The sequence below is a fragment of the Lissotriton helveticus genome, chromosome 7 (genome assembly GCF_964261635.1).
Source record: "Lissotriton helveticus chromosome 7, aLisHel1.1, whole genome shotgun sequence".
Classification (NCBI taxonomy): Eukaryota; Metazoa; Chordata; class Amphibia; order Caudata; family Salamandridae; genus Lissotriton; species Lissotriton helveticus.
The window spans coordinates 510,816,725-510,843,720 of NC_136068.1; the positions used below are offsets into that span (position 1 = coordinate 510,816,725).

General features: G+C 46.0%; 1 protein-coding gene across 1 annotated transcript in view; it reads left to right on the plus strand.

Moving 5' to 3' along the window:
* LOC144768685 (uncharacterized) overlaps window positions 1-26,996 on the plus strand; it is a 9,047,330-nt gene that overhangs the window by 7,581,720 nt on the left and 1,438,614 nt on the right. Inside the window, exon 60 of the mRNA XM_078652515.1 lies at window positions 24,183-24,218. Within this exon, the coding sequence (XP_078508641.1) occupies window positions 24,183-24,218 (36 nt within the window). The remainder of the gene's footprint in view (window positions 1-24,182; window positions 24,219-26,996) is intronic.

Sequence of the window (26,996 nt, forward strand, 5' to 3'; positions counted from 1 at the left end):
TGTAATTCCTTTGTGGGTTTTGTAGTGTCACAAACTGTGCAGTTTCCACATGGGTAATGGCCTGTTACTGGACTGTTATTCCACAGTCCAGGTGGGTCTTTCTTTTTCTTAGGTGGGGGTCTCGTGTGCACCAGCAAGTCCTTGAGGTTGCGGCTTCTCTTGTTGGCAAATATCGGTTTAGGCCAATTCAGATTGTGAGATGTTACTATTCTCCAGTTTCTGTTGATTATTTTCTTCACTTGGTTGGTGACTGGGCTATAAGTAGTTACGCATGTGATCCTATCTTCCTTCAATTTAGCACACGTCTCTATGAGTGCTTGTCTTGGTTGGTTGCGGGCACGTTTCTTGCATGTGTTGATCACCTTCTTTGGATATTGACGAACCAGTAGTTTGTCACATAGGTCTGGAGAGTCATAACTGGAGAATAGTAATATCTCACAATCTGAATTGGCCTAAACCGATGTTTGCCAACAAGACAAGCCGCAACCTCAAGGACTTGCTGGTGCACACGAGACCCCCACCTAAGAAAAAGAAAGTCACACCTGGACTGTGAAATAACAGTCCAGTAACAGGCCATTACCCATGTGGAAACTGCACAGTTTGTGACACTACAAAACCCACAAAGGAATAACAGCTGCTTCCCAACTTCAATTGGAAATTAAAAAGACATACGAACTGCAACACAAGCCATGTCATTTACATGATAACTTGCCCGTGTCAAATGAGATATATTGGCATGACCTGTCGTAAAGCAAAACAAAGACTTTGCGAACACCGCAGCAATGTGAACTGTAAAAAAACAACCACAAAAATGTCAACTCACTACAAAGTATCTGGGCACTCTGTGAATGACCTACAGTGGGTCATCCTGGAAACCCTCGAAACTGTGGACAGGAATGCAGCAAAAATTTTATTTGAAAAAGAGCAACGTTGGGTGCACAGACTTAAGACAGACAGTGAGGGCCTTAATGATGCCGTTCCGTGGTTATGTCTTAACAAATAATTGATATTTTGTCTGAATTACGAATTTTCTAACGTTCTTTAACTATGAGAAAATTCAGAATGAGCGCCTAAAGAGTACATTCTCATAAACTCCATTTGTCCTCTATTTCCAAGCTAGAAATGATTACAATTCTCATCTGAAAATTAGGTACAGCAATTTAGTACAACTAATAAGTACAAACACTCGAGTAACTCTTCAGTTTCCATCACTATGCAATAAAAGAAGACAGGTTACACACTGGCGATTTCAGTTTTCAGTTTCAGTTTCAGTTTAATAAGCTTTATTCGATTTTCAAATAAAATCATAAAAGCACAGCAGATACATCAATTCACATTTCATAAACATTGTTAAAAGAATAAATGCTTACAACTACACATTCATTTAAAAACATGTATATGGGCGGCAAGGAAAACATTAATTGAAATAAATTTAAAATACAATATCAACAGACAACAACCGGGGGTTTCATGGAGCCCAGAGGGGAAGTGTTATGCCACATTGATTTACGATACTTTATGACTGATTTTAAAAAACATGAGACTACGAATATCACATGGTCATCTTCTAATCGTAACAATTTTAAAAAAGCTGGCCTGCAGGTTCTTAAACCCCACCGTTTTAATAAGGGTTTCAGATATAATTTTCTGGGGTTAGAATAAAATGTGCAAAAAAACAATATGTGGATGTTAGATTGCACCGCGATTTTATCGCATGGACAGATCAGCTTAGTAGACGACCAGTTGTTTGCGTCAGGTAAGGTTACCATACGATAAAAAAGCCCTAGACGCAAACGGGACAGAAGCATTCGGTGATACGGGCTGGGATCAACCTTCAAATAAGTCTGCAAGCCTTCGTTGGGGGTAATTTCCTGGAATTTTAGGATGGTATGTTTAAATTTTTCATGATTCCATCTCAGAGTGTCCAGGTGGGTAATAATTATTTTTTTAAGGGCTGATCTAGGGACATCCTCCATGGATCTTGGGTTTTCAAAGTATTCCAGATGTCCTAGTTCTGTTAGTAATAATCTTACATAAGATAGCCATTTAAGATTAGCAACCCCATCTAAGGCTAAGCAGTCTTCTATGAGATCCCTGTTGAAACCAGCCTCGTGTGTTGTCCACACCTTGTGCCACAGAAGAATTGGGGACATTTTAATGATATCACTAAGGTGTTTGTCGCCTGTCTCGATATGCGTCATAAACATAGATGTACTTTTGGGTACTCCCAATAAGTAGCAGATGAATTGGTTTTCGCAGCACTGCAGGGAGTAGTCCTTCTCTATACCCCATAAGCCCGCACCATAGGTAGCTTTGGAAACGCATTTGGCCCGGTAGATCTGAATTAGCTCCTTGATTGGTTTGCCGCCCAGTCTGTCAGAAAAGGCGCGCAAGGCACCTATGGTGCGAGTGAAAGCCAGCTTTCTTGCTACAATCGCCGGCTTCCAGCCACACCTCCTGTCAAACAGGACACCTAGGTAGCAAAACCTATCAATGGTAGCTATTTTTTGTTTGTCCAGAAATATAGTGCAAGGGGCCCTATTAAGTTTTCTAGTGCATGGCATAGTGTATGTTTTGGAGATATTTACATTAAGGCCTCTCTCCTGCATAAAACCCGCAAACTTGGTGACCGCCCTCTGTAGACCTACTTGAGTCTGAGACAATATTGCCGCATCATCGGCGTACAGGAGGAGCGGTATTGGTAATCCTTTCACAGTGGGATAATCATTTGAAAAGAGGGAAAGATATTGTCCCACTAAATTTATATAATACGTAAAAAGCCGTGGGGCCAAAATGCAGCCTTGTCTTACCCCTCTTGACAGTGCAAATGTATCCGTACACTCCCCCTGTTTGCCATATCTCACTCTTGCCCCGGAATTGTTGTACAGCTCCTTAATGAAGTTGATTATACGGGCATCAATGCCGAGATCCTCCAGCGTGGACCATAATAATATATCATCCACGCAATCGAAGGCGGAGCTTAGGTCGACAAAGGTTATAAAAAGTGCTCCACCTCTTGCCTGTGTGTACTTAGAAGTAAGAAGGGACAGGTTTAAGCACTGTTCAATTGTCCCTATGCCTTTCCTAAACCCGTACTGCAAGTGTGACACAACATTATGGTCTTCCTCCCATACTTGGAGTCTTTTTAAAATGATCCTTCCTGCTACTTTCATTAAACCATCCAATAAGGATATTGGCCTGTAGCAGGTCGTGTCGTCCCGGCTGCCCTTTTTAAAAATAGGAACCACTGTAGCATCCGACCAGGTTTTAATGAACCCGTTTCGGTTTCCCATATTCAAAACATTTGTAAGCAGGGGGGCCCAGAAATCCGGTTCGGCCTTATAAACGTCTACCGGGGTACAGTCGGGGCCTGCTGCTTTACCTGGGGCGCTTTCCCTAATTGCTTCTTGGACTTCTCCTAATGTGAAAGTTATGTCTATCGGGAATTAATGAGATGGGGAATGTGTGCCTCTACTATTAACTATGCTTTTATCCACAATAGATCTAGACCCTGAAGGTAAAATAGTGTCTGCTATACTTCGTTGATTATATAATTGCCTGAAGTGGGTTAACCATCTTTCAGCGGTTATCGCGAGGTCTATTTTGTTTCCATTATCCCTTGGTTGGTATAGGGTTTTAACCAGCCTCCAAAACTGAGAGCTATTTTTCTGTGTAGAAGCTTCTCTAAGTGTTTCCCAAGCCTGCTTTTTTAAGGCCAGTCTTCTTTCTTTAATTGCAAGTTTGTATAATTTCCTTGCCTCACAAATTATTTCGGGGGATCTTGGTTTCAGGGCCAGTGCTTCTTTTAAGGCTTTTAATGCTTTGGTGCACTTCCCGTTAAACCAACCTTCCATACTAGTGGGATTTTTTTGGGGGAAGACGGGTCAGCAAATTTTTAATGTGATGTAGGATATTGGCAAAGGCTGACATTACAATAGTGGCCTCCTCGTGTTCCTCCAAACATATGTTCACATCCTCTGCACAATGGGTGATCACCTTTTGTAGGAACATACTAGGAACAATTTTTTCCCATTTTATCACATAGCCATTAGTTCTAGTTAGGTCGAGCTTATATGGATACGTGCAAGAGATTCCCTTATTCTCAGAGCGCCCTTTTACATTTATACCAATTATCAAGGGATAGTGGTCGCTAAATACATCTTTTCCGACTTCCCACAAGGTTATACACCCTTGGTTAACATGAGTTGTAAGTATAAAGTCAATGGTCGAATTACAACCCCTTCCAAAGAAAGTTGGCTCAAAAGGCACGGGCAAAGGACAATTCTGATTAGCAAAGGAAAAGTCGAAATTGAAAACAATACCATTTAGCAACATCCCCATCTTTGTGTGAACGAAATGTATCGGTTCCTCCCCCCCATAGTCATCCAAACCACAGAGGCCTGAATCGGTATGTGGGCAAATAGTACAATTAAAATCTCCAACCCAGATTATTTTTGCCCCCTTAAATAGGTCGACAGCTCTAGCCACATAACACAACATATTCGACATGGTGGACTCCATTTCACTATTAGGCATGTTGTTATAAAAGTTCACTAATACAATTTTCTCATTCTGACCCCAGTTGAGAGATAGGATTTGGAAGTACGTACTGGAGAGAGCTTTATTAACCTTTACCTCTGCAGATGTTGAAACATATATGCAAAGCCCCCCCTTGTTGTGACCCAATGCTGACAGCTTAGCCGGGGAATGAATGGTCTGATACCCTAGCAGGTGTAGTTCTTCATGACACCATGTCTCTTGAAAGCACAGGATATCATGCTTATGTATGACGTCCAGCCAAGCTGTGTTGGTGACTTTACTGGCTAACCCCGCAACATTCCATGATAGAAGAGTATTGGAGTAAGGTACCCTGCTAGTGACCTCGTGTAAGCTGCCTGCACTCGCTATAGGATTTTGCAATCGCGAGGGTGGTATGTTTATAATGGCGGAAGGGGTCCTAGGGGTAGCAGTGGGACGTTTGTGGGGAATGAATTGAGGATAGTAAGGAACGACGCTAGACATCGTAAAATCTCCTGGTAAGTTTTCCCCCAACCGCATGTTAGCCTGAGACACCTTTGGTGGACTTACTAGTGGATTTTGAATAGTGGGGGACTGATGTTTCTGATGCCCCTCGGGCCTCTTTTCTATGCTGATAGGCTCATGATGTCATTCGTTCTCATCCAGTTCAGAAAGAGGGTGAAACAAATTAGTCAGAGGTATGCTCCAGGAGTCCTTAGGGTTGAGAAATTGAGAGTTGTCCCAATAATTATGAAAAATAGGGTTTTGATAATTTGGCGATTGATGGGTTGACTGATAAAATGGAAAGCGAGGATCATTAGTAAAGTCATAAGAGTTCTGGCCCCTTATCTTCAATGGGGGTTCTAATCTGTGGGGAACGTAGGGTCTGTGACTCTTGGGTTGGAAAGGGGTGGGCCTAGGTTGGAAGGAAGATGGATTATATCCCATATGGCAACCTTGGACTGGAAACAGAGGTTTTGTGGCTTCATAAGAACCTTTTGGATACCAATTGTTCTTATGATTAGGAATTCTATTCCTCGTTAGTAATTTATTAGGTGGTAATGGCCTCAGCATAGCTTCAGGGTAGAAATAGCCTAGATTGTGCGTTGAAATCCCCCCCTCGCCCGTCCCGGGAAACCAATCACTGATAAATGTGACCAGTCTGTGGTCTTTAAAGTTGACTATGATGATATCACCATCTATGTCCTTAGGTCTAGTGCCTACCCAGTTGCATCGCCTAACCGAAACAATATCACCGTTTAGGTGCGAGGGGAGTGGTCTGTATTTCCGCAGCCAGTAGATAACCTTGTTTTTTAGATTATCCTGATGTTCTGGCTTACCATCTGGCGGAGGCGGGACACCTGTTAATACAATGACATAGTTTAGGCTCTCTGGTGGTAGATCAGCGATGTTCATTGATCTTCTTTTAGAATTATAAGATGTATCGACTGAAGGCTTTATATTATTAGAATGAGTATTGTGGGACCCTATGTTTTTACTTGTGGTGTTATTGACTGTGGCAAATTTATTTTTAAATTTGTCGTTAGATTTATTATCCTGCACTGGTTTAGGGATCCCAGTTATCGGTATTGGGTTTACTTTAGGGGTACCAGTCCATGACTTAAGTTGTTTAGGGGCTTTTGTGGGCTGGGTTATATTACTAAGAGCGTTAGGTTTACGGGACAATGTACCCTTCTGCTCTTGAAGGATTTGATCAAAATTCTCAGCTAATCTAATAATCCTTTCTGTGAGGGGGAGAATCAAGGCCTTTATGAGACAATCAATATCATTCAATAACCCTGCATAGCTAGGAACAGATATTGAATTAGGGATCGTATCTTTCATAGTGTCCGATATTCCATCCTTTTGTGGAGTAGTGCACTGGGTATGTGTTGGGTTTATAAGATTAGTTCGAGTAACAATTCTCCTTTTTAATACACACTTCCTTCTTTTCTTCCTTGGCGGAGAGCCAAAGGAACCCTTAGGATGTTTATTGGGGACCTTGGTAGATGATCTTGGGGGCTTTCCATCGGGAATGCTAAGGGGAAGTTGGTCAGGCCCGCTCGGGGTAAATACGGGGGAAGGTATACTTTTATCATAAAGCAGAGCTGGTTCGTTTTGAGGAGTGCTTAAGTCTATAGTCTGTGAAGCTGGTGATTGAGAAGGAATAGAGTCAGAAATGGTTATGATGTCCTTCTGATCGGGGGACTTAGTTTGAAAAATGCGGGGAATATCTTCTATAAAAGAAGAAGTATTGACGTGATCTATAGGTGTGGTTAAATCTATTAGGGGACCTATAACTGTATCCTGGGGCTGAAATGGTCTTTGTTTTAACTTCTCGATAGAAAGACGTCGCCCAGCTCGTTTCTCTGCGAGAGTGAGCTCCCTGTCGACTTCATTCTTTATTTTAGCGAAGAATTTATCCAGCGGGCCTAAAAAGGAAGAAGAAGACCCTGACATTCCTGGGACAAAATTTGCCTCAGAGCTGGACATCTCGTGAAAAAAGGAGATAATAATAACCTTATCAGGAGGACGACAGTGGCAGGTAATACAGTTACAGGGTCAGATCTGATGCACAAACTAGTAAAGCACGACAGGCAGAAAAGATGATAAAAAGACAAAGAGAATAGGCCCAGCCCGGCCTCCCTCGGCCCCGGACGGCCACAGACGGTCCCGCCCTTGTCCCGGGCTTCTGCCGGCGCTCCCGCGCGCTCCCGCGCGCTCCCGCGGTGCGGGACTCACCAGTTAGTAATATACTATCCAGAGAGGAAGGGGAGGAGCCTGCAGGGAGAGCGTCCCAGCTGGAAACGATTGGGAGTTGTGGGCGCTCCTGGGACTTGAAGTCCTGCGCCCACAACACGCTTGCATCCCTGCAGTTCCCAGCACCCAGAGTCTAACTTCCCACAATAGCGCTGATAGTAATGGCTTCAGACGAAGCGGGACCCGCGCAGCGGGTTCCGTGAGGAGTATCCAGGGAGGCGAAGCAGTCTTTGAAAGTTCAGCAAACCCAGCGTGGAGACAGCGGCAAGATGCAAAGGATTCCGCCGGTGCAATTGATGAGGCGGCTTATGACCGCGATGGATGAGGGGCCAGGGAGGAGCCTGCGGGGAGAGCGTCCCAGCTGGAAACGATTGGGAGTTGTGGGCGCTCCTGGGACTTGAAGTCCTGCGCCCACAACACGCTCGCAGCCCTGCAGGTCCCAGCACCCAGAGTCTAACTTCCCACAATAGCGCTGATAGTAATGGCTTCAGACGAAGCGGGACCCGCGCAGCGGGTTCCGCGAGGAGTATCCAGGGAGGCGAAGCAGTCTTTGAAAGTTCAGCAAACCCAGCGTGGAGACAGCGGCAAGATGCAAAGGATTCCACACTGGCGATTGATTCCGGGTCACCAAGGGCAGAGACAGCACAAGCTGCTAGACGGGTGTTTGAAGGCTAGAGGTATCGAGGAGCATTGTCCTTTTCGTTATGGAGTAAACCGCAAGTATTAAAACCCCTTTACTAAACTCCTTTTTTCCTCACTCCAAAACAGTGAAGCCTCCCCCTAACTGCCGTGGTTCCCGAGGAGACAAGTCTTACATAATGTAGAGGTACATTCCATAAGGTCCAGTTACGCATAAGCGCATGTGAAGACCCTGCTCTGTACTAAGTTTTGCTTAGTTTTAGACTTTTGTTAGAAGTGCCTACTTTTCGAATAGAATCCCTTTCTGAATAGGCTTTCCAGAGTGCGCATTTAAAGATACTATAGCGGCAGTATGCACATGTTCGATTTTCAGAATACATGTAGAACGAGTGCTTGGTACCGTCTAATAATGAATGCATGTACTTTGAAATAATAGTAAGAGTCTATACTCGAACAGGTATTACATCGTTATACCAATGTCTAAGATAATCGTGATGACACAGTAAAATTGATTAGCGCCTTTGACGTCATGGTAATGTAACAATGAAATTGCCCCTTAAAGTAAATAGCGCTTTTAGTATCAGGATACTGTAAAGAAATGATTTCATGACGCTTAAATACGACTTTGGGATTTATGCATCACAATATTCCGCATAGAATTTTGAGAATGAGTAAGTTGACGCTTAATATGAATGTGACTCTGAGTCTAGTATTGCACAACTCGCTTTTAATTATGTTATTTTTTTTTTTATAATATGCTTCATAATTCTCAACTGTGTCTCTATGTCATTGTACATTGCTGAAGTGTCTTTTCCCACTTATTCGCTACAAATGTGGTTGCACTATCTCCCTTTTCTCTTATTACAGGTACAATGTGACCTACTACCACAAAACGAATCAGGTTACAAATTTACCTTTTCCTTTTTTTCACTTAATCACTTTATGGTCCTGAGGAAAGCCGACTGACCAACAGGCAGATAAGGCTGAAACATGTCGACCACTTTTAACCTCACAAGTTTAGTGCGCTAGAATTCCTAAATAATTCCATAGCGACACGCCTTAACCTTCTACCCGAATCCAGAAATATTAAAGTTGAACCTCTGGCTGTCCGGGTATTTTAGAACACCTTTATAGCACTATTTCACCTATTCACCATCACTACTAATTTAACCCATGGTACAACCTCCTGGCGGAGGGTGCAAACAAAAACTGACCCAAGGATTACGCACGGACACGTGTTACAAGAAGCGGGGACACATCATATACCGCTACACGACTCTGAAAAAACACGTGTATGAGGGTCTTTTATTTGGGAGACACCTACCGATCCACCTGCAGACCTTGGTTATGCAGGACCAGTGATCCTTTCCACATTGATTTATAATTATTGAAAGGAGATTGAAAGGATCTCTACTCTCTCTCCCTCCACCAATTGATGATACGTGAAAAGCAGCGTGCAGCTGTGGGAGTTTAAGAAATCAAAAACACGAGTCCTCTGAACAACAGTCCCCTGTGATAATTGATCATGGCTGGGAGTTTTGGACTCAGTTATACTAGTGAAGAAATAGAAGCAAATACTTGCCAGACCACCACTACTCATGGAAGGCGACCTTTCTCAAACTCTTTCTTCTACCGAAGAATGGGACGAGTTGAGTGAAATGAAAAAGGAACAAGTCAGAACGGCTGTGCACGGCATTATATTGACCGAGTACCTTCGGGTCAATGCGGCACCAAGAGGACTGTGGGTGACTAATGCCCCCCGGATATTCCTCAAAGATCTAGCCTTCCGGAAAGATTGGTCGTCCATCTCATGGAAGTGCACCAGAGACTACTTGGTACTAATAATAAAAACTGCCACCAGACTAACAGAAGAATTGATGGTAAAAATAGAAATCCTTGAAACCAAACTGAACAATACGATAAATATAACCATCTACAAGACCAGACTGGAAGAAATCAATAAAGAAATGAAAGATAGTCAAGAATACCTTACACAAAGGAAACTGCAAAAACTAGCCAAAGAACTAAAAAGGTTCTCACTAGAACGCATACATCCATATAGCAGTAAGGATTACAAACCTAATGACAATTCATCCAACAATGATTCAAATAGCATATCCTCAAATGACAGTTCAGACCAAAGTGGGGATGATTCCAAAAAGCGTGGGAGAGGAAACTACCGCAATAGGAGGGGGAATAGGAGAGGACAGAATAACTTCTGGAGACCACCATACTTTCAAAATGGAGGCCCGAATATGCCTTTCCTCCCTTTTAACCCACAATTCCAAGGATGGCCTAATCCTTATTTTGAAGTACCCATTAACCATCAAATGCAACAAGGGGGCCATAACTACCAACAAGGATGTCCTTTTTTAGGGAATGGCCAGTCCAACCGCCGGTCCCGACAAAAAGGGATAACCTGGTCCGACCAAACAAGACAAGTCGAAACCAGGAGAGTAACGAAGGCCAAGACGGGATCGGGCGCAACAACCTCGTCGTCAACTTGACTGACAGAATCCTAACTAAGGATCTACTCAGCGTCCTGAATAAAGGACTTGGGTATGTCCCCACTCCAAGAACTGACATCTTCAAAACAAAATGCGAGCTCGCAGCCTTTTGCCGTACCCTGAAACTGAAAGCCTTTTTTAAAGACAACCAACAATTGACACAAGAAGGAGATACAACACTGAGGAATAAATCGACATTCTGCCCCCTCAACTCACAAGTCCCAATTGAAATATGCACCTTTGAACAGGCAATTATGAAGGAAGTTGACCTATTGCATAATCAACCACAGAAACCTTTTCAAAATATCACCAAGGCGGAACAACTGGCTCTCACTGAACTCAAGAACGATAGAAAAATCGTAATCAAACCGGCGGACAAAGGGGGAGGAGTAGTCTTATTAACAACAGCTGGATATGACAAACAGTGTATGGACCTCCTTGCAGATACAACATTTTATGAGGTTCTAACAATAGACCCAACTGCCCGTCTACAAAGAACAATATCCATGATGGTGGAAGAAGCGGAAGCCAATAATTGGGTGTCCAAAAAGGAGGCAGAATATCTGGAAGTAAAAACACCAGTAACACCATACTTCTACTCCTTACCAAAAACGCATAAAGGCAAAATGCCACCACCAGGGAGACCAATTGTGTCCGGAATCAATTCAATTTTGGAACCACTGTCAGAATTTGCAGACCAATATTTAAGATCACTGGTCCAAAAGACACCCACCTATCTGAAGGACACAAGAGACCTCCTAAACATGTTACAAAACTTTGAGTACTCGGAAGGAACAATGCTCTTAGTGGGCTTAGATGTAGAGAGTCTCTACACTAGTTTGCCACAACAAAAAACACTAGACACTCTTGAAACAATTCTCTTTAACATTGACTGGCCAAATAAAACCCCCAGACATTTTGTTTTGGAGTGCTGTAGATTAGCTCTACTGGAAAATTTCTTCAAGTACAAAGACACCCTCTTCCTTCAACGCCATGGAGTATCAATGGGCAGTACATTTGCCCCAAGTGTGGCGGGGTTGTACGTTAGCACCTTTGAACGCACCTTCGTTCAGAATGAGAACAATCCCTTTCTTCATCATATTCTCTTTTGGAAGAGATATATAGATGATATCTTTTTAATTTGGAAGGGTGATAAGGAAACCTTGACGGGCTTTCATCGCTGGCTTAATACCCAAGATGAATGCTTGAAATTTACATACACTGCTAATGAAAGTACTTTAGATTTTTTAGACATTACCATCTTTTCTAAAGACAATACTTTGCACACCCGTACTTTCTTTAAACCGACGGCCAAGAATAGCCTGCTATCTTTTCAAAGCTTTCATTCAAGACCCTTACGGGAAAATCTCCCGTACAGCCAATTCCTTCGCTTGAGGAGAAATTGCAGCTCAATTACTGACTACAAAAGTCAAGCGAATGACCTATGTGACAAACTACTGGTTCGTCAATATCCAAAGAAGGTGATCAACACATGCAAGAAACGTGCCCGCAACCAACCAAGAGAAGCACTCCTAGAGACGTGTGCTAAATTGAAGGAAGATAGGATCACATGCGTAACTACTTATAGCCCAGTCACCAACCAAGTGAAGAAAATAATCAACAGAAACTGGAGAATAGTCACATCTCACAATCTGAATTGGCCTAAACCGATGTTTGCCAACAAGAGAAGCCGCAACCTCAAGGACGTGCTGGTGCACACGAGACCCCCACCTAAGAAAAAGAAAGACACACCTGGACTGTGGAATAACAGTCCAGTAACAGGCCATTACCCATGTGGAAACTGCACAGTTTGTGACACTACAAAACCCACAAAGGAATTACAGCTGCTTCCCAACTTCAATTGGAAATTAAAAAGACATACGAACTGCAACACAAGCCATGTCATTTACATGATAACTTGCCCGTGTCAAATGAGATATATTGGCATGACCTGTCGTAAAGCAAAACAAAGACTTTGCGAACACCGCAGCAATGTGAACTGTAAAAAAACAACCACAAAAATGTCAACTCACTACAAAGAATCTGGGCACTCTGTGAATGACCTACAGTGGGTCATCCTGGAAACCCTCGAAACTGTGGACAGGAATGCAGCAAAAATTTTATTTGAAAAAGAGCAACGTTGGGTGCACAGACTTAAGACAGACAGTGAGGGCCTTAATGAAGCCGTTCCGTGGTTATCTCTTAACAAATAATTGATATTTTGTCTGAATTACGAATTTTCTAACGTTCTTTAACTATGAGAAAATTCAGAATGAGCACCTAAAGAGTACATTCTCATAAACTCCATTTGTCATCTATTTCCAAGCTAGAAATGATTACAATTCTCATCTGAAAATTAGGTTTAACAATTTAGTACAACTAATAAGTACAAACACTCGAGTAACTCTTCAGTTTCCATCACTATGCAATAAAAGAAGACAGGTTACACACTGGCGATTGATTCCGGGTCACCAAGGGCAGAGACAGCACAAGCTGCTAGACGGGTGTTTGAAGGCTAGAGGTATCGAGGAGCATTGTCCTTTTCGTTATGGAGTAAACCGCAAGTTTTAAAACCCCTTTACTAAACTCCTTTTTTCCTCACTCCAAAACAGTGAAGCGTCCCCCTAACTGCCGTGGTTCCCGAGGAGACAAGTCTTACATAATGTAGAGGTACAGTCCATAAGGTCCAGTTACGCATAAGCGCATGTGAAGACCCTGCTCTGTACTAAGTTTTGCTTAGTTTTAGACTTTTGTTAGAAGTGCCTACTTTTCGAATAGAATCTCTTTCTGAATAGGCTTTCCTGAGTGCGCATTTAAAGATACTATAGCGGCAGTATGCACATGTTCGATTTTCAGAATACATGTAGAACGAGTGCTTGGTACCGTCTAATAATGAATGCATGTACTTTGAAATAATAGTAAGAGTCTATACTCGAACAGGTATTACATCGTTATACCAATGTCTAAGATAATCGTGATGACACAGTAAAATTGATTAGCGCCTTTGACGTCATGGTAATGTAACAATGAAATTGCGCCTTAAAGTAAATAGCGCTTTTAATATCAGGACACTGTAAAGAAATGATTTCATGACGCTTAAATACGACTTTGGGATTTATACATCACAATATTCCGCATAGAATTTTGAGAATGAGTAAGTTGACGCTTAATATGAATGTGACTCTGAGTCTAGTATTGCACAACTCTCTTTTAATTATATGTTTTTTTTTTAAATAATATGCTTCATAATTCTCAACTGTGTCTCTATGTCATTGTACATTGCTGAAGTGTCTTTTCCCACTTATTCGCTACAAATGTGGTTGCACTATCTCCCTTTTCCCTTATTACAGGTACAATGTGACCTACTACCACAAAACGAATCAGGTTACAAATTTACCTTTTCCTTTTTTTCACTTAAACACTTCATGGTCCTGAGGAAAGCCGACTGACCAACAGGCAGATAAGGCTGAAACATGACGACCACTTTTAACCTCACAAGTTTAGTGCGCTAGAATTCCTAAATAATTCCATAGCGACACGCCTTAACCTTCTACCCGAATCCAGAAATATTAAAGTTGAACCTCTGGCTGTCCGGGTATTTTAGAACACCTTTATAGCACTATTTCACTTATTCACCATCACTACTGTTTTAACCAATGGTACAACCTCCTGGCGGAGGGTGCAATCAAAAACTGACCCAAGGATTACGCACGGACACGTGTTACAAGAAGCGGGGACACATCATATACCGCTACACGACTCTGAAAAAACACGTGTATGAGGGTCTTTTATGTGGGAGACACCTACCGATCCACCTGCAGACCTTGGTTATGCAGGACCAGTGATCCTTTCCACATTGATTTATAATTATTGAAAGGAGATTGAAAGGATCTCTACTCTCTCTCCCTCCACCAATTGATGATACGCAACTTCAGATAGAGAAAGAGGAAACAGCCCTGGCCCAAGCTAAACTTGCTTTAGCAAGGGAGCAAAAGTTAAGTGGATTAGATTCCACTGGTGGCAGCAATATCCCCAAGGATAAAGACAGGTCCTATTATCATAGAAACCTGAGTAAGATTGTGCCCCTCTACAAAGATGGGGATGACATCCACAAGTGGATAACTGCTTTGGAGAGGGCCTGCATGGTACAGCAGGTCCCCCAAAGTCAGTGGGCAGCAATCGTGTCGCTCTCCTTTTCAGAAAAAGGAAAAGAGACAAACTCCTCACAGTTAGCCATGAGGATGCTAAAAACTACTCTGTCCTGAAGAGTGCTCTAATTGATGGATTTGTCTTAACCACTGAACAGTACAGGTTATTGTTCAGAGATACCCAGAAGACACAGACTCAGGACTGGACTTATTTTGTTGACTGTGCCACTGAGGCTCCGGAAGGTTGGTTACTGGGAAGTAAAGTTAAGGACTATACAGGATTGTATAATTTGATCATGAGAGAACAAATCCCTAATAATTGTCAGAACCAGTTGTTGCACCAACACCTGATTGACTCAGATCTGACCTCTCCCCAAGAATTGGGAAAGAAGGCAGACAAATGGGTCAGAACCAGGGTTAAGCAGAGACCCCAGAACCAAGGTGGTGACCGGAAAAAGGCAGACCAAAAGGGTGGAGATCAAAAACAAAAAGACCAAAAGTCTTCTTCAGGCCCCCAAAATACTTCTAATGAGGGGGGTCCCAAAATTCCAAGAAAAAGAAGAAAGAAGGTCCAAAGAAACCTTGGTGCAATTATTGTAAAACTGCCTCTCACTGGTTTAGTGAGTGCACCAAGAAAGGTACAGCCCCTACCACTGCAGCCCCTAAGGCACCTGCACCCCCTAGTACAGTCAGCAGTGGTAGTTCCCAACCCAAGGCTATAGTGGGGTTAACCATGGGTACTGAGGTGGATCCTGGCCTAGTCAGGATTCCTACTCAGGCTGTTCTGATCTGTGATGTGGATATGGCTATGTCCACTACTGTGAGTCCCAATACTTTGGGCAAGTACAGACAGACACCTTTGATCAATGATAAAGTGGATAAGGCCTACAGTGACACTTGTGCCAGTGTCACTATGGTGACACCTAACTTTGTGGACCCTGGACAGATTGTACTGGGTGATAATTACCTGGTGACCAATGCTAGCAACGTCACTACTACACATAGTGTAGCAGTTGTTAATTTCTCCTGGGGAGGGGTAACTGGCCTCAAAAGAGTTGTGGTAAGTGCAGACCTCCCAGTTGAATGCCTTTTGGGCAATGATCTAGAAAACTCAGTATGGTCAGAAGTGGAGTATAGGACTAATGCAGAAATGCTAGGTATTTCAGCACATGTTCTTGCTGTGACCAGGTCACAGGCCAAAAAGTGCTTACATGAACCAGTGCTGGATCTTGAAACTATAGACCAGACACAACCCAAGAGAAAGAGCAGTAGGGTTAAGGCAGTGCCTTCCCCCCTGACCTCAAGTGAGGATCAGCCTTCTCAGGAAGCTGATTCTGAGACTCCTGAAGGAACTGTCCTGGAGGAGCTTGAACCTGAACAGGTTGAGTTTCTGGGGACAGGGGGACCTTCAAGGGCAGACTTGAGGCAGGCTCAGTTAGACTGCCTCTCTCTTGAACCCCTCAGACAGCAGGCTGCTGCTGAGGCTGCTGGGAATGCTCAAGGTACCCATAAAGTGTATTGGGATGATGGGCTCCTTTATTCAGAGGCTAGAGACCCCAAGCCTGGTGCTTCCAGGAGGTTGGTCATACCTCTGCAATTTAGGGGCTTCCTTCTTACCATGGCCCATGATATTCCCTTGGCAGGACATCTAGGCCAGAACAAGACTTGGGACAGGCTTGTCCCTCACTTTCACTGGCCCCATATGTCAGAAGATTCCAAGTAGTTTTGTCGCTCCTGTGTTACCTGCCAAGCCAGTGGCAAATCAGGTGGCACAACAAAGGCCCCCCTCAAACCACTACCTGTGGTGGGGGAACCCTTTGAGAGAGTGGGGATAGACATTGTTGGCCCAATGGACCCCCAAACAGCGTCTGGGTACAGATTTATACTGGTGGTAGTGGACATGCCACCAGGTATCCAGAAGCTATTCCCCTGAGGACCACAACAGCACCTGTTATGGCAAGGGCCCTACTTGGAGTTTTCTCCAGAGTAGGGTTTCCAAAGGAGGTTGTCTCTGACAGAGGTGCAAACTTCATGTCAGGATATTTGACTGCTATGTGGAAGGAGTGTGGTGTTAATTTCAAATTCACTACAACCTACCATCCACAGTGCAATGGGTGTGTTGAAAGATTCAACAATATCCTCAAAGGGATGATAAAAGGGTTACCTAAAAAGCATAGGCAAAGATGGGACATCCTTTTACCTTGCCTTCTGTTTGCTTACAGAGAGGTCCCACAAAAGGGGGTTGGCTACAGCCCTTTTGAGCTTTTGTTTGGGCATCCTGTAAGGGGACCCCTATGTCTTGTGAGAGAAGGATGGGAGTTGCCTCTCAAAAAGCCTAAACAAGATATAGTGGACTATGTACTTGGTCTCCGCTCCAGGATGGCTGAGTATATGGAGAAGGCTTCTAAAAACCTTGAGGCTAGCCAAGAATTTCAAAAAGCTTGGCATGACCAAAAGGCTGTGCTGACTGAGCACCAGCCAGGACAGAAGGTGTGGGTGTTGGAGCCAGTGGCCCCAACAGCACTCCAGGACAAATGGTCTGGACCCCACACCATTGTTGAGAAAAAGGGAGAGGTCACCTACTTGGTGGACCTTGGCACCGATAGGGTGCCAAGGTCAGGTTCAACCACTGGAGTGTAAGATCCAGACCATGAAGGACTGTGCTCCCCCAACTACCCAGACTCAGGTCGGAGCTTTGTTGGGCCTGTCTGGGTACTACAGAAAGTTTGTCAAGAATTATGGGTCCATTGTAACATCACTCAATGACTTGACTTGAAAGAAGATGCCAAAAAGGGTTCAGTGGACAGTTAGCTGTCAAAAGGCATTTGATGACCTGAAGAAGGCCATGTACTCTGCACCTATCTTAAAGAGTATTGACTACTCCAAAGAGTTTATTGTCCAAACAGATGCTTCTGAGTTGGGGGTGAGAGCCGTGCTGTCACAACTTAATGTAGATGGTCAAGACCAGCCCATTGCTTTTATTAGCAGAAGGCTGACCCCTAGAGAGAAACGTTGGTCAGCTATTGAGAGGGAGGCCTTTGCTGTGGTTTGGGCCCTGAAGAAGTTGAGACCATACTTCTTTGGCACTCACTTCAAGATTCAGACCGACCATAAGACCCTCTTGTGGCTAAATCAGATGAAGGGTGAAAATCCCAAACTGCTCAGGTGGTCCATTTCCCTACAGGGGATGGACTTTACAGTGGAGCACAGACCAGGGACTGACCATGGCAATGCAGATGGTCTCTCCAGGTATTTCCACTTAGAACATGAAGACTTATCTGGTCAAGGTTAAGTTTAATGTCCCTGCGTTTGGGGGGGTTATGTAGGAGAGTAGGGTCTGCTATCCTATGGTCACCGCATTTTTTTGCTTTTTGCTTCACTGGTTTTCGACTTAATGTGGCTGTGGGCCTGCTAATCAGACCCACAGCCCTCTCTATAAATTTCACACCATGTACTTTAGGTACATCACCAATTGGGATTTGGCTCACTTTTTTGAGTCCCTGTACAGTGTACTATAGGTACCCAGGGCATGGGTGCACCCAAGGCCTACCAGAGGCTGCAGCATATCTTTTGCCACCCCTTGCTGGCCATCCAAACTGACACAACTGGCTGATCACTCAGCTGGGGCAAGGTCGTGTAATCACCCCTTGCTTAGATATAGTATTCCTATGTCTAACCTTAAATCTGGACACATATGCACCTATAAGTCACTCCTATGAAAGGCCTTAACAATCCTGAAGGCAGAGTGCTTGGTTTTATGTGAGATGGTGCTCTAGCATGAGCTGAGCCTGTCTGCAGCTTTCGGAACCATGTCCTTATAGCTGTTCCAGGATATTGCCATACCATATACTCTTAAGTGCATTATAATCCTCGCGGTTATGGCTAACTTTGGTTTTGCTTTATCAAAACATGTTGTGTAAGGTGTAAAAACTGGATTTTCAGGAATTGGAGGATGTAGGTCCGTTTGCCCCTGCCAACAGCCCCTCTCAACTTAGAGTTAAGTGCCAGAAATCTGATAAAGAGGATCAGCCAGATAATCCTTTGACGTACTTTGAGGGGACTACCTGTAGGAGAGTAGGGTCTGCTTCCTAAGGTCACCCCCACTTTTTGCTTTTGCTTTACTGGTTTTCGACTTAGATGTGGCTGTGGGCTTGCTAATCAGACCCACAGCCCAGATGCACTCTCTCTAAATTCACACCATGTACTCTAGGTACATTCACAATTGTGAATTGGTTCACCTTATCAGCCCCTGTAGAAGTGTACCCTAGGTACTCAGGGCATTGGTGTAACCAAGGCCTACCAGGGGCTGCAGCATGTATTATGCCACCCCTGGCTGGCCACTCAAACTGACACAACTGGCTGATCATTCAGCTGGGGCAAGGTTGTGTAATCACCCCTTGCTTAGGTATAGTATTCCTATATCTACCCTTATATATAGACACACGGAGAGGTGTGGCGCCGCGGTCAGGGCGACTGACGCTGGAATCTGGGGATCACGGTTCGATCCCCGGCTCCGGCGGCAGGTTAGCCCAGCACCATGTGACTCTGGGCAATAGCTTGCTTAATCTTCCCGACGGCCCCAGCGCCTAGAGACCCTTACGGGTGATTGTGCGCTTTACAAATGTGGACTTTACTTTACTTTACTTTACAGTAACCTATAAGTCACTCCTATGACAGGCCTTAACAATCCTGAAGGCAGAGTGCTTGGTTATGTGTGAGATGGTGCTCTAGCATGAGCTGAGCCTGTCTGCAGCTTTCGGAACCATGTCCTTCTAGCTGTTCTATGATATTGCCATACCATATACTCTTAAGTGCATTATGACCCTCGCGGTTAAATGCTAACTTTGGTTTGGCTTTATCCAAACATGTTGTATAAGGTGTCATACGCTTTGGAATAATACCCCCACGCCAATTCTGGCGACGGGGGTAGCATTCCACCCTTCTAGAGGGAGAAGACAAGTTATTGCTGACTATCCCGGTTAAAGTTAACCAGAGCCCCAGCATCACTAAATGGACGCTGCTGCCACAGACACAAGTCTGACCTCCTGCTGCTGGGAGTCCTTCCAGTCACAGAGGTTTGGACAATAGGTTTCCTGCCTGGAGAGGTGCGAGCACCACCCCAGACAGGACTTTGTGTATTGGGACAGGGCGGGCTGAATAGATTGAGACACTGCCTGGGGCACACTAGGTGCTCCATGCCTACCCCGGTTCAAACCGGTCTCTGGGGCACTCCAGCCCCAGCTGTGGCACGAAACTGGACAAAGGAGAGGCGGTATAACCACCCCCCTTCCTGGTCCCACCCATAGGAGGGACCTAGAAAGTAATCCAGCCCCTTTTAGTTGTATAAATTTAGGAGCTGAGCCCCAGGAGTTTAGATTTGATCCTTAACTGAAACTTGAAATGAAACTCTGGACCTTTGACGTTCTGCTGAAGCTGAAGACTGAAGAATCTCCCTTGTGGCCAAGGAGTGACCACCCTGGGCAACCAGGCACCATCCAGCAAATCAACGGCTTGCTTTGTGACGCTCCCGCCGGGACCCGAGCACAGAGCCTGACAAGACCCAGACTTCCAGACCTCTCTGACCCTCTCTTCACATCTGCAGCATAGCTGAGATCCGTGGAGGCGACGAGACACGTGGGACCGGACATCTTGACAAGTCCACGGACTTGCTAACTGTGCAGCTCCTGAGGTATCCTCGCAGTTGTGCACTGGGGATTGAGAAGCCCCGAATCCGAGCTCCACCTGCACCGAAGATCAGCCCTCCACACTCCACGAGTTCTGCGTGGGGACCTTCTGCTTGTGTTCTGCTCTACGCGTTGTCTGGTTGCTGGCTTGTTGGCTAGTAGCCTCTGTGACGACATCCTTTTGAACCAACTCACTGGTCTGGTTGCTCCAGACTGGCCCTTGCCTCCCTGCAAAGGTGAGGCACCTCAGACCTTGCTGGTCTGCATCAGAAGCCTTCTTTTTATCCTGCATGGGTTGCCTTTGCCAAGGCTTGTTGACTCCAATCCGGCAGTCAACCCCTCCATCTGCGAGAACCTTCGTGGGACAGCTCCTCTCCAGCATCTGGTTGTCCTCAACGCCTCCTGGTCCGCGTGGCTGAAGAGACAAGCTTCACGACAGCACCTGATTGCTCCTCGACGTCGCCTGGTTCCTTCCTGGTTCCACCCGGTCACTGGCTAGTGACCCAGACTCTGTCCCCTCTGCTTGCAGGTCTTCTTCATCCTCGATCCACCCTTGGATCCACCCGGACATCTTCCTCCTGGTCGCCTGCAGCATCTTTCTTCACAGGCTCCATAGACTTCAACGGCGAAACCTGACACATCTTTACACCTATGCACCCGCTTCCTGTGGGTGAGGTAACGCGAGTACTTCGGTGCTCCCAAGGGTATTGACTATCCAAGTGTCTAGGTTTTTAGTTGTTTTCTTCTAGCTAGACCGGAAGTGTCCTAAATCCTTCTTTTTCTAAACTCTAAATTCCCATTGACTTAACATTGACCTTCCTGTGTGTAAAAACACTGCACGCGCCGCCCGTGGGCCTCCTACTCCTAACCTAAAGGTCAGATAGTGTAGCCCCAGTGATTCTCTAGGCCCTAGGCCTTTCCTTTTCTCCAGTCGTGGTTCTTATACCACTCCCTTAGTATATGGGTTTACGCGCTCTAGGGCCTAATTGTAAATTGTGCTATTTAAAAGTAACTTGTTATGTGCTTTGGCCTCTGATCTCATAAAGAGTTCAGAGGAGTGAGCTAGTAAATAAATACATATATATTTTATATATATCCTGTGTGGTGTCCTTTCATTTGGTATTCAAGGGGTTACATATGGTAAAACACCTGGCTTTACAAGCCCTCTAGAGTCTTTTAGCCTAAGACTGTTCTGTTCACGCTACCACTCGGATAGCTGGTCTATAAGGTTGACTTACAACCATCACCATAAGGGTTGTTTGGACTGGTGCAAGGTGCTCACTAGAATAGTGAACATCATATACCAGGCCAACTTCTCACAAGCGGCTCTCAGTGGGAAAGGGTCGGAATATGCTCAATTGTGGGGCCCATTCTTGCAGCTCTTATCGAAGGACCTCCGAGAAGTAACCTGCCCGAAATACTTGCAGATTCTGCAACTCATTCCCCTGGAGTCAACAGTGACCAAGTCAGGGGGCTGACTGTTCTTTGACTAATCTAGTGGATTGTAATAGTGCACTGAGGCTTGTTTTGTTTTTCCCTTTTGTATGTTTGTTCTTTGATAAAAGGCGGACACTGCAGCACAGGTGGGGCAGCTCCCCAGGTATGATAACGCCGGGTCGCCCTTCCGGCATGTAGATCCAAACGCTGTGTCATTGCACTGAGGTTTTGCCCTGCCGGCAAGTTGATGTAGGCAGCTGGGCTGTGGGCCATGTTCCCGCTCAATAAAAATGATTGACTCTAAACTAATGACAGAGTCCAGACCTCTCTTGTTAATATATATGTCAACCCTAAGGTAGGCTTATTATGCCCTAAGGCAGGGTGCTACATATTAAAAAGTAGGGCATGTAGTTTTATATATCCTATAAGTAAAAACCCCAAAGGGTCGTTTATGCTTGGAATCGCTCACATCCACATTTGCGAGTTCAGGGATACACACTGACAACTCAGCTCTGCTTACTCCTGAGTGGGAAAACTAAAGTTGGTGCTTGAAGGTATCAAAATAAATGTTACATTAAAGTTGGCTTGATCCCAAGTCGAATTTAATGTAATTTTTTTGTAAAAGGCAACTTCAGAAAGTTGCTACTCTTTTGCCCAAGATTTCCAGTCGCCATTTGCAGATGTTGGCCACAAGACTGCTTTTGGCCCTCCTAGAAAGTACACCAAAGAGGCCTGCCATTGGAAGAGGTGCTACCTCTTCTTCGTCTTAAAATGAAGCCACTCAGGCGTGTGACTTCAAAAAGCGAGTTTCAAAGGGTAAGCCTCTTTTGCATAGGAAATGGTGGACACACATGAATAGGGCTGCTCGTTTGTTCTAGTAGACAGGGTGGCATGGGGGACAGAGAGGGGTAAACAGTTTCAAAAGTGGTTTTTCCGTGGGCATGTAGCCCTCAGTTAGTGAAACCTCTAAGGTGAGCTACTGAGCTCCACAAACTAAGAGGAGGGTTCTGCCGTCTTCGGAGAGGGAAGAATATTGCAACCTGGGATAGCTAGATGCCACGCATTGCAGGGAGTTGTCATCATGTGGAGGGAGCTATTAGTCCATTGTCTGTCAGTCACCATATCCCCTAAAGGCACGTTGTGGGCATAAAAGTGGCACCCCTGGCATCCAAACCTCAGATCAGGTCTGGACTGGAGAGAAGGCTGTAAAAGGACTGCACTGCTGTTTCCCGAACCCAGCAAGGAGAGGCTACACCAAAGACTGTACTGCACCTGCTACTCCTGGGCTAGCAAATCTAGGACTGTGATTTTGGTGCCCTGCTCAGGGAAAAGTTCACCCCTGAGCTTTACACAGATGAGGTGAAGTCCGAGAGTCAGTTGGGTGACTGCATGTTACAGCTCCAGGGCCACAAAAGCTGAAAAAGCCACCTTGACAAAGTTGGTAGAAACAATAGTTTGTTTGCCGCTGACCATCAAATCGCATTACAAGGGCCCGAACACTGACACTCAAAAGCTGCTGGACCTGAGAGAGTCATCAAAAAGCAGTTTGGTTGCCGAAAATGGCCACTAGCTGCTCTTGAATGGAACTGATGGTTTTACAGTGACCGGAGACCAGTAGACCACTGGTCACTACTGTTTTTGCTGGACTTCACCTAGACTTCGAGAAACATCGACCTCTGTGACCAAAGTCGTCCCTATTTTTAGACTCAGGGATGGCCTCAGGAAGATTCCCGTCAACTGGCTCAGTATCCTCAGCATCTTGTATTCCTAGCATCAGGACCCCCTCATTGATGTCTTGGGTGGCCTGCCTGAAATTGGGCTGGACTGGACACTGCACTTACTTCAAGGTAACAGTCCTGCTAAGCCTTACTCACCCCCTTGACGCGCTCCCTGCCAGAGTTGGTCACCCAAAGTGTGCCGGAATAGACAAACACAACTTTATAAAACATTTTCAAAAGAGATTTAAGTAACCGCTGACTGTGGTAGTTGCCAAGGTTTAATTGCGTTTTGAGTTTGTTTACTTGAAAGTTCATATTTTCAAAATACTCCAGTGCATTTTGTTCTTTTTGGTGTGTAAAATTTCATAAATATATGATCTGCTTTTATAAATTGGTGTTGGATTTCTTTTGTGTCGCTTTTCTTTCTTGATCAATTGTTTTGGTACTCCTAGATGCTTCACACTTGTTTATTTGTTAAAGCCTGACTGCTCGAAGCCGTGGTTACCCAAGATTGAGCTAAGGTTTCACAAACTAACCTGATGGGACCCAAGACAAGGTTGTGAGGTTACTACACAGTGAGGTCGCACCACATTTCCTCACGTTGATGCTCTGTGTTTTAGCACACTTTGGTTTCACGTTCATTCTAACATACTCTTGATCTCAAAGCACTTCAGTGTCATTTTGCCTTTGTATATTGTATCTCAGTGCACTTCAGTGTCAGTTTGCCTGTGTATATTTTACTAACCATATATTTTGTTGTGGTCCCCTCAGGAACAGAGGCATTTGCACCACCCTTTCCTCAGCCAGGTAAGAAGCCTTTGCTTTGTTGTAACATGTCTTTGGGGAACTGGAATGTATTCCAGGCTCTCTGAAGGTAATTAAGTGTCCATGTTTTAAGCTGTTGAATGTGTGCCTTTTTTATTGGACCTGAGTCCAAAGTGGACAGTTGTCAATGACTCAATTTAAGATTTATGTGTTCTAATGCTGCATGTATCTGAAAGAAACAGGTTAGTATTAGATTCCTTACTTTAGAATATCCCCAACCGTCAGGCAGGATCCGGAAAGTTTTCATCAGCAGTAACCTGGCATGTCGGTAGGCGTCGTCTGCGGCTCCGTGTCCGTCATCGGCGTCGCGATCGCCGGGATGAGGTCGTCTGAATACTTAGACGCCGCCCTCGCGCACTGACGTCAGTTCTTCTTTTTTCCGCGCCAGCAAGTGCAGATCCGGGATGAACGGTACTCTAGTCATTTTTTTACTAACTTTTTTGATCTCTTTTGATCACTTTTCGAGTCGATTTAGACTCGCGGTGCCGTTAGGGATGACTGGTTTTAAACCTTGCGACGCTTGTCACCGCCTGATGTCAGTGACCGACCCCCACCATCGGTGCCTTTACTGCCTCGGGGCGGACCACGATGACAAGTTGTGCCCCGATTACCGGGCCTTGACCTCGAAGGCTAAACGGGAGAGGTCCCGTAAGCTGCTCGAGCTCCAGCAGTCGGCCCGGCGCCGCTCGAGGTCCCGGTCGAGGAGGAAGTCAAGGGACCGGTCGTGGGGCCGCAGTCATCGCCGCTTGTCAAGTCACCACCCCTCTTCGGGCTCCAAGTCCTCCGGTAAGTCAAGGCATTTGAAAAAGAAGTCAAAGAGGCGTCACGGCTCTTCCGACTGGGAGCCCTTGCGTGCCGGCAGCTCCGGCCCCGGTGGCATCGGATGCTTCGACCCCGGCGCTGTCATTGACTCCGGTCCCGATGTTGCAGGGCCCCACAGGATCCAGGCCTGGATCCGGGTTGTCGCCAGTTGGCCTCACGACTCCTCCGCTGGCACGGGACCCCAAGGGTGTCGCTCCCGGTGCCGTCTTCGGATGACACCATCCACGGTTTCAGCCCCGGTCCGGTTGTGACGCCGGAGGGGCGCCGCTCGGCACCGTCTCCGACACCGATGGGTGAACAATTCACCTACGACCCGGCTCCATCATTTTTCCTGGTTTCCAGGACATGGATGACGAGGAGGACTGGGAGGGGTCTGAGGACCCTCTGGCACAGCAGTGCCAGTTAAGCCAGGACTGGGCAAATGAGCTGGGGGAGGCCAGTGGTCTGGACACTTCGCCTGACATTAGATTCATCTCTCCTCCCTCCGGGGCTTCGGAGGAGGGGGCTACTTATAGCGTGGTGTTGAACAGGGCAACCAAGGCTTTGACTCTTGAGCTCCCTGACTAACGTCCTCACTGAGGTGGTCAAACCGCAGGCAAGCTCCTCGAAACCTCTACTGCCGTTTAACAAAGCACTCACCGACGTTTTGATGGGCACCTGGTCCAAGCCCTCTACAGGCCTCCCTGTGGATCGGAACGTGGCCCGACACCACCGCCTGGCTCCGGGCGACCCCTGCTTTCTGTCCGTTCACCCCACCCCCGAGAGCCTGGTGATCTACGTCCCAGACCGCATTCCCGACCGCTTCTCCGGATCGGGAATCCAAAAGGTATTGTCAGTTTGGGAAGAAACTGTTCTCCTCTCTGAGTTTGGGACTGCGGTCTGTCAACACCGACTGCCTTTTGGAACGTTACACCCACTCTCTGTGGGATATAGTTGCGGAGGTGCTGCCACAGTGTCCGGAGGAGGCCCAGACACGGCTTGTCCAAGCCCTGGCGGAGGGGCGGGATGCAGCACGGTACTCGATTAGATGTGGACTTGACACCACAGACTCGCTGGGGAAAGCGATTTCCACTACGGTGTCTCAACGCGGTCGCGGACATGGTTACCGCTGTGTTGGTGCCGGGGGACAACGGCAGGGTCAGTCCACATCCGCCCCGCAGCATCTGCCTCCAACCCTTCCTAGTTTGGCATTTAAGGCCCATTCGAAGCCAGTGGGGGGCAGGGTTCGCCATCACCTCCTCCACTGGCGTACCATCACGTCGGACAGGTGGGTGCTGCAAATCGTCCGAAGGGGCTACTCCCTCCCCTTCGAGGCGACACCTCCAGCCATGTCACCGCAATACCACCGGATGTCGGGGGATCACTTGCAACTTCTGCAAGAGGAAGTTACGGCCCTCTTGGCCGAGGGGGCCATTGAGCACGTTCCTGTGCCAGAAGTAGGGTGTGGTTGTTATTCCCACTACTTTCTGGTTCCCAAGAAGGGCTAAGGAGGCCTAAGCCCTATCTTGGACCTCCGCAACTTCAACGGCTTCCTCCGGAAGGAGAAGTTCAAGATGCTAACATTGGCTCAGGTCTTAGCTGCCCTAGACCCTGGAGACTGGATGGTGGCATTGGACTTGCAGGATGCTTATTTCAACATCCCCGTCCTGCCAGCCCACCGGCGCTACCTGTGGTTCACGGTAGGTCAAAAGCACTTTCAGTTTACCTTGCTCCCCTTAGGCCTCACCAGTGCCCTTCGGGTGTTCACGAAAGAGATGGCGGTGGTCGCAGCTCATCTGCGCAGATCAGGGGTTTCAGTCTTCCCCTATCTCGATGACTGGTTGTTGAAGGCGGGCTCGCCCCAGACAGTCATCTCCCACCTCCAGACTACGGCCGATCCCCTGCACCTGCTGGGGTTCTCCATCAACGTGCCAAAGTCACACCTGTGCCCTTCTCAGA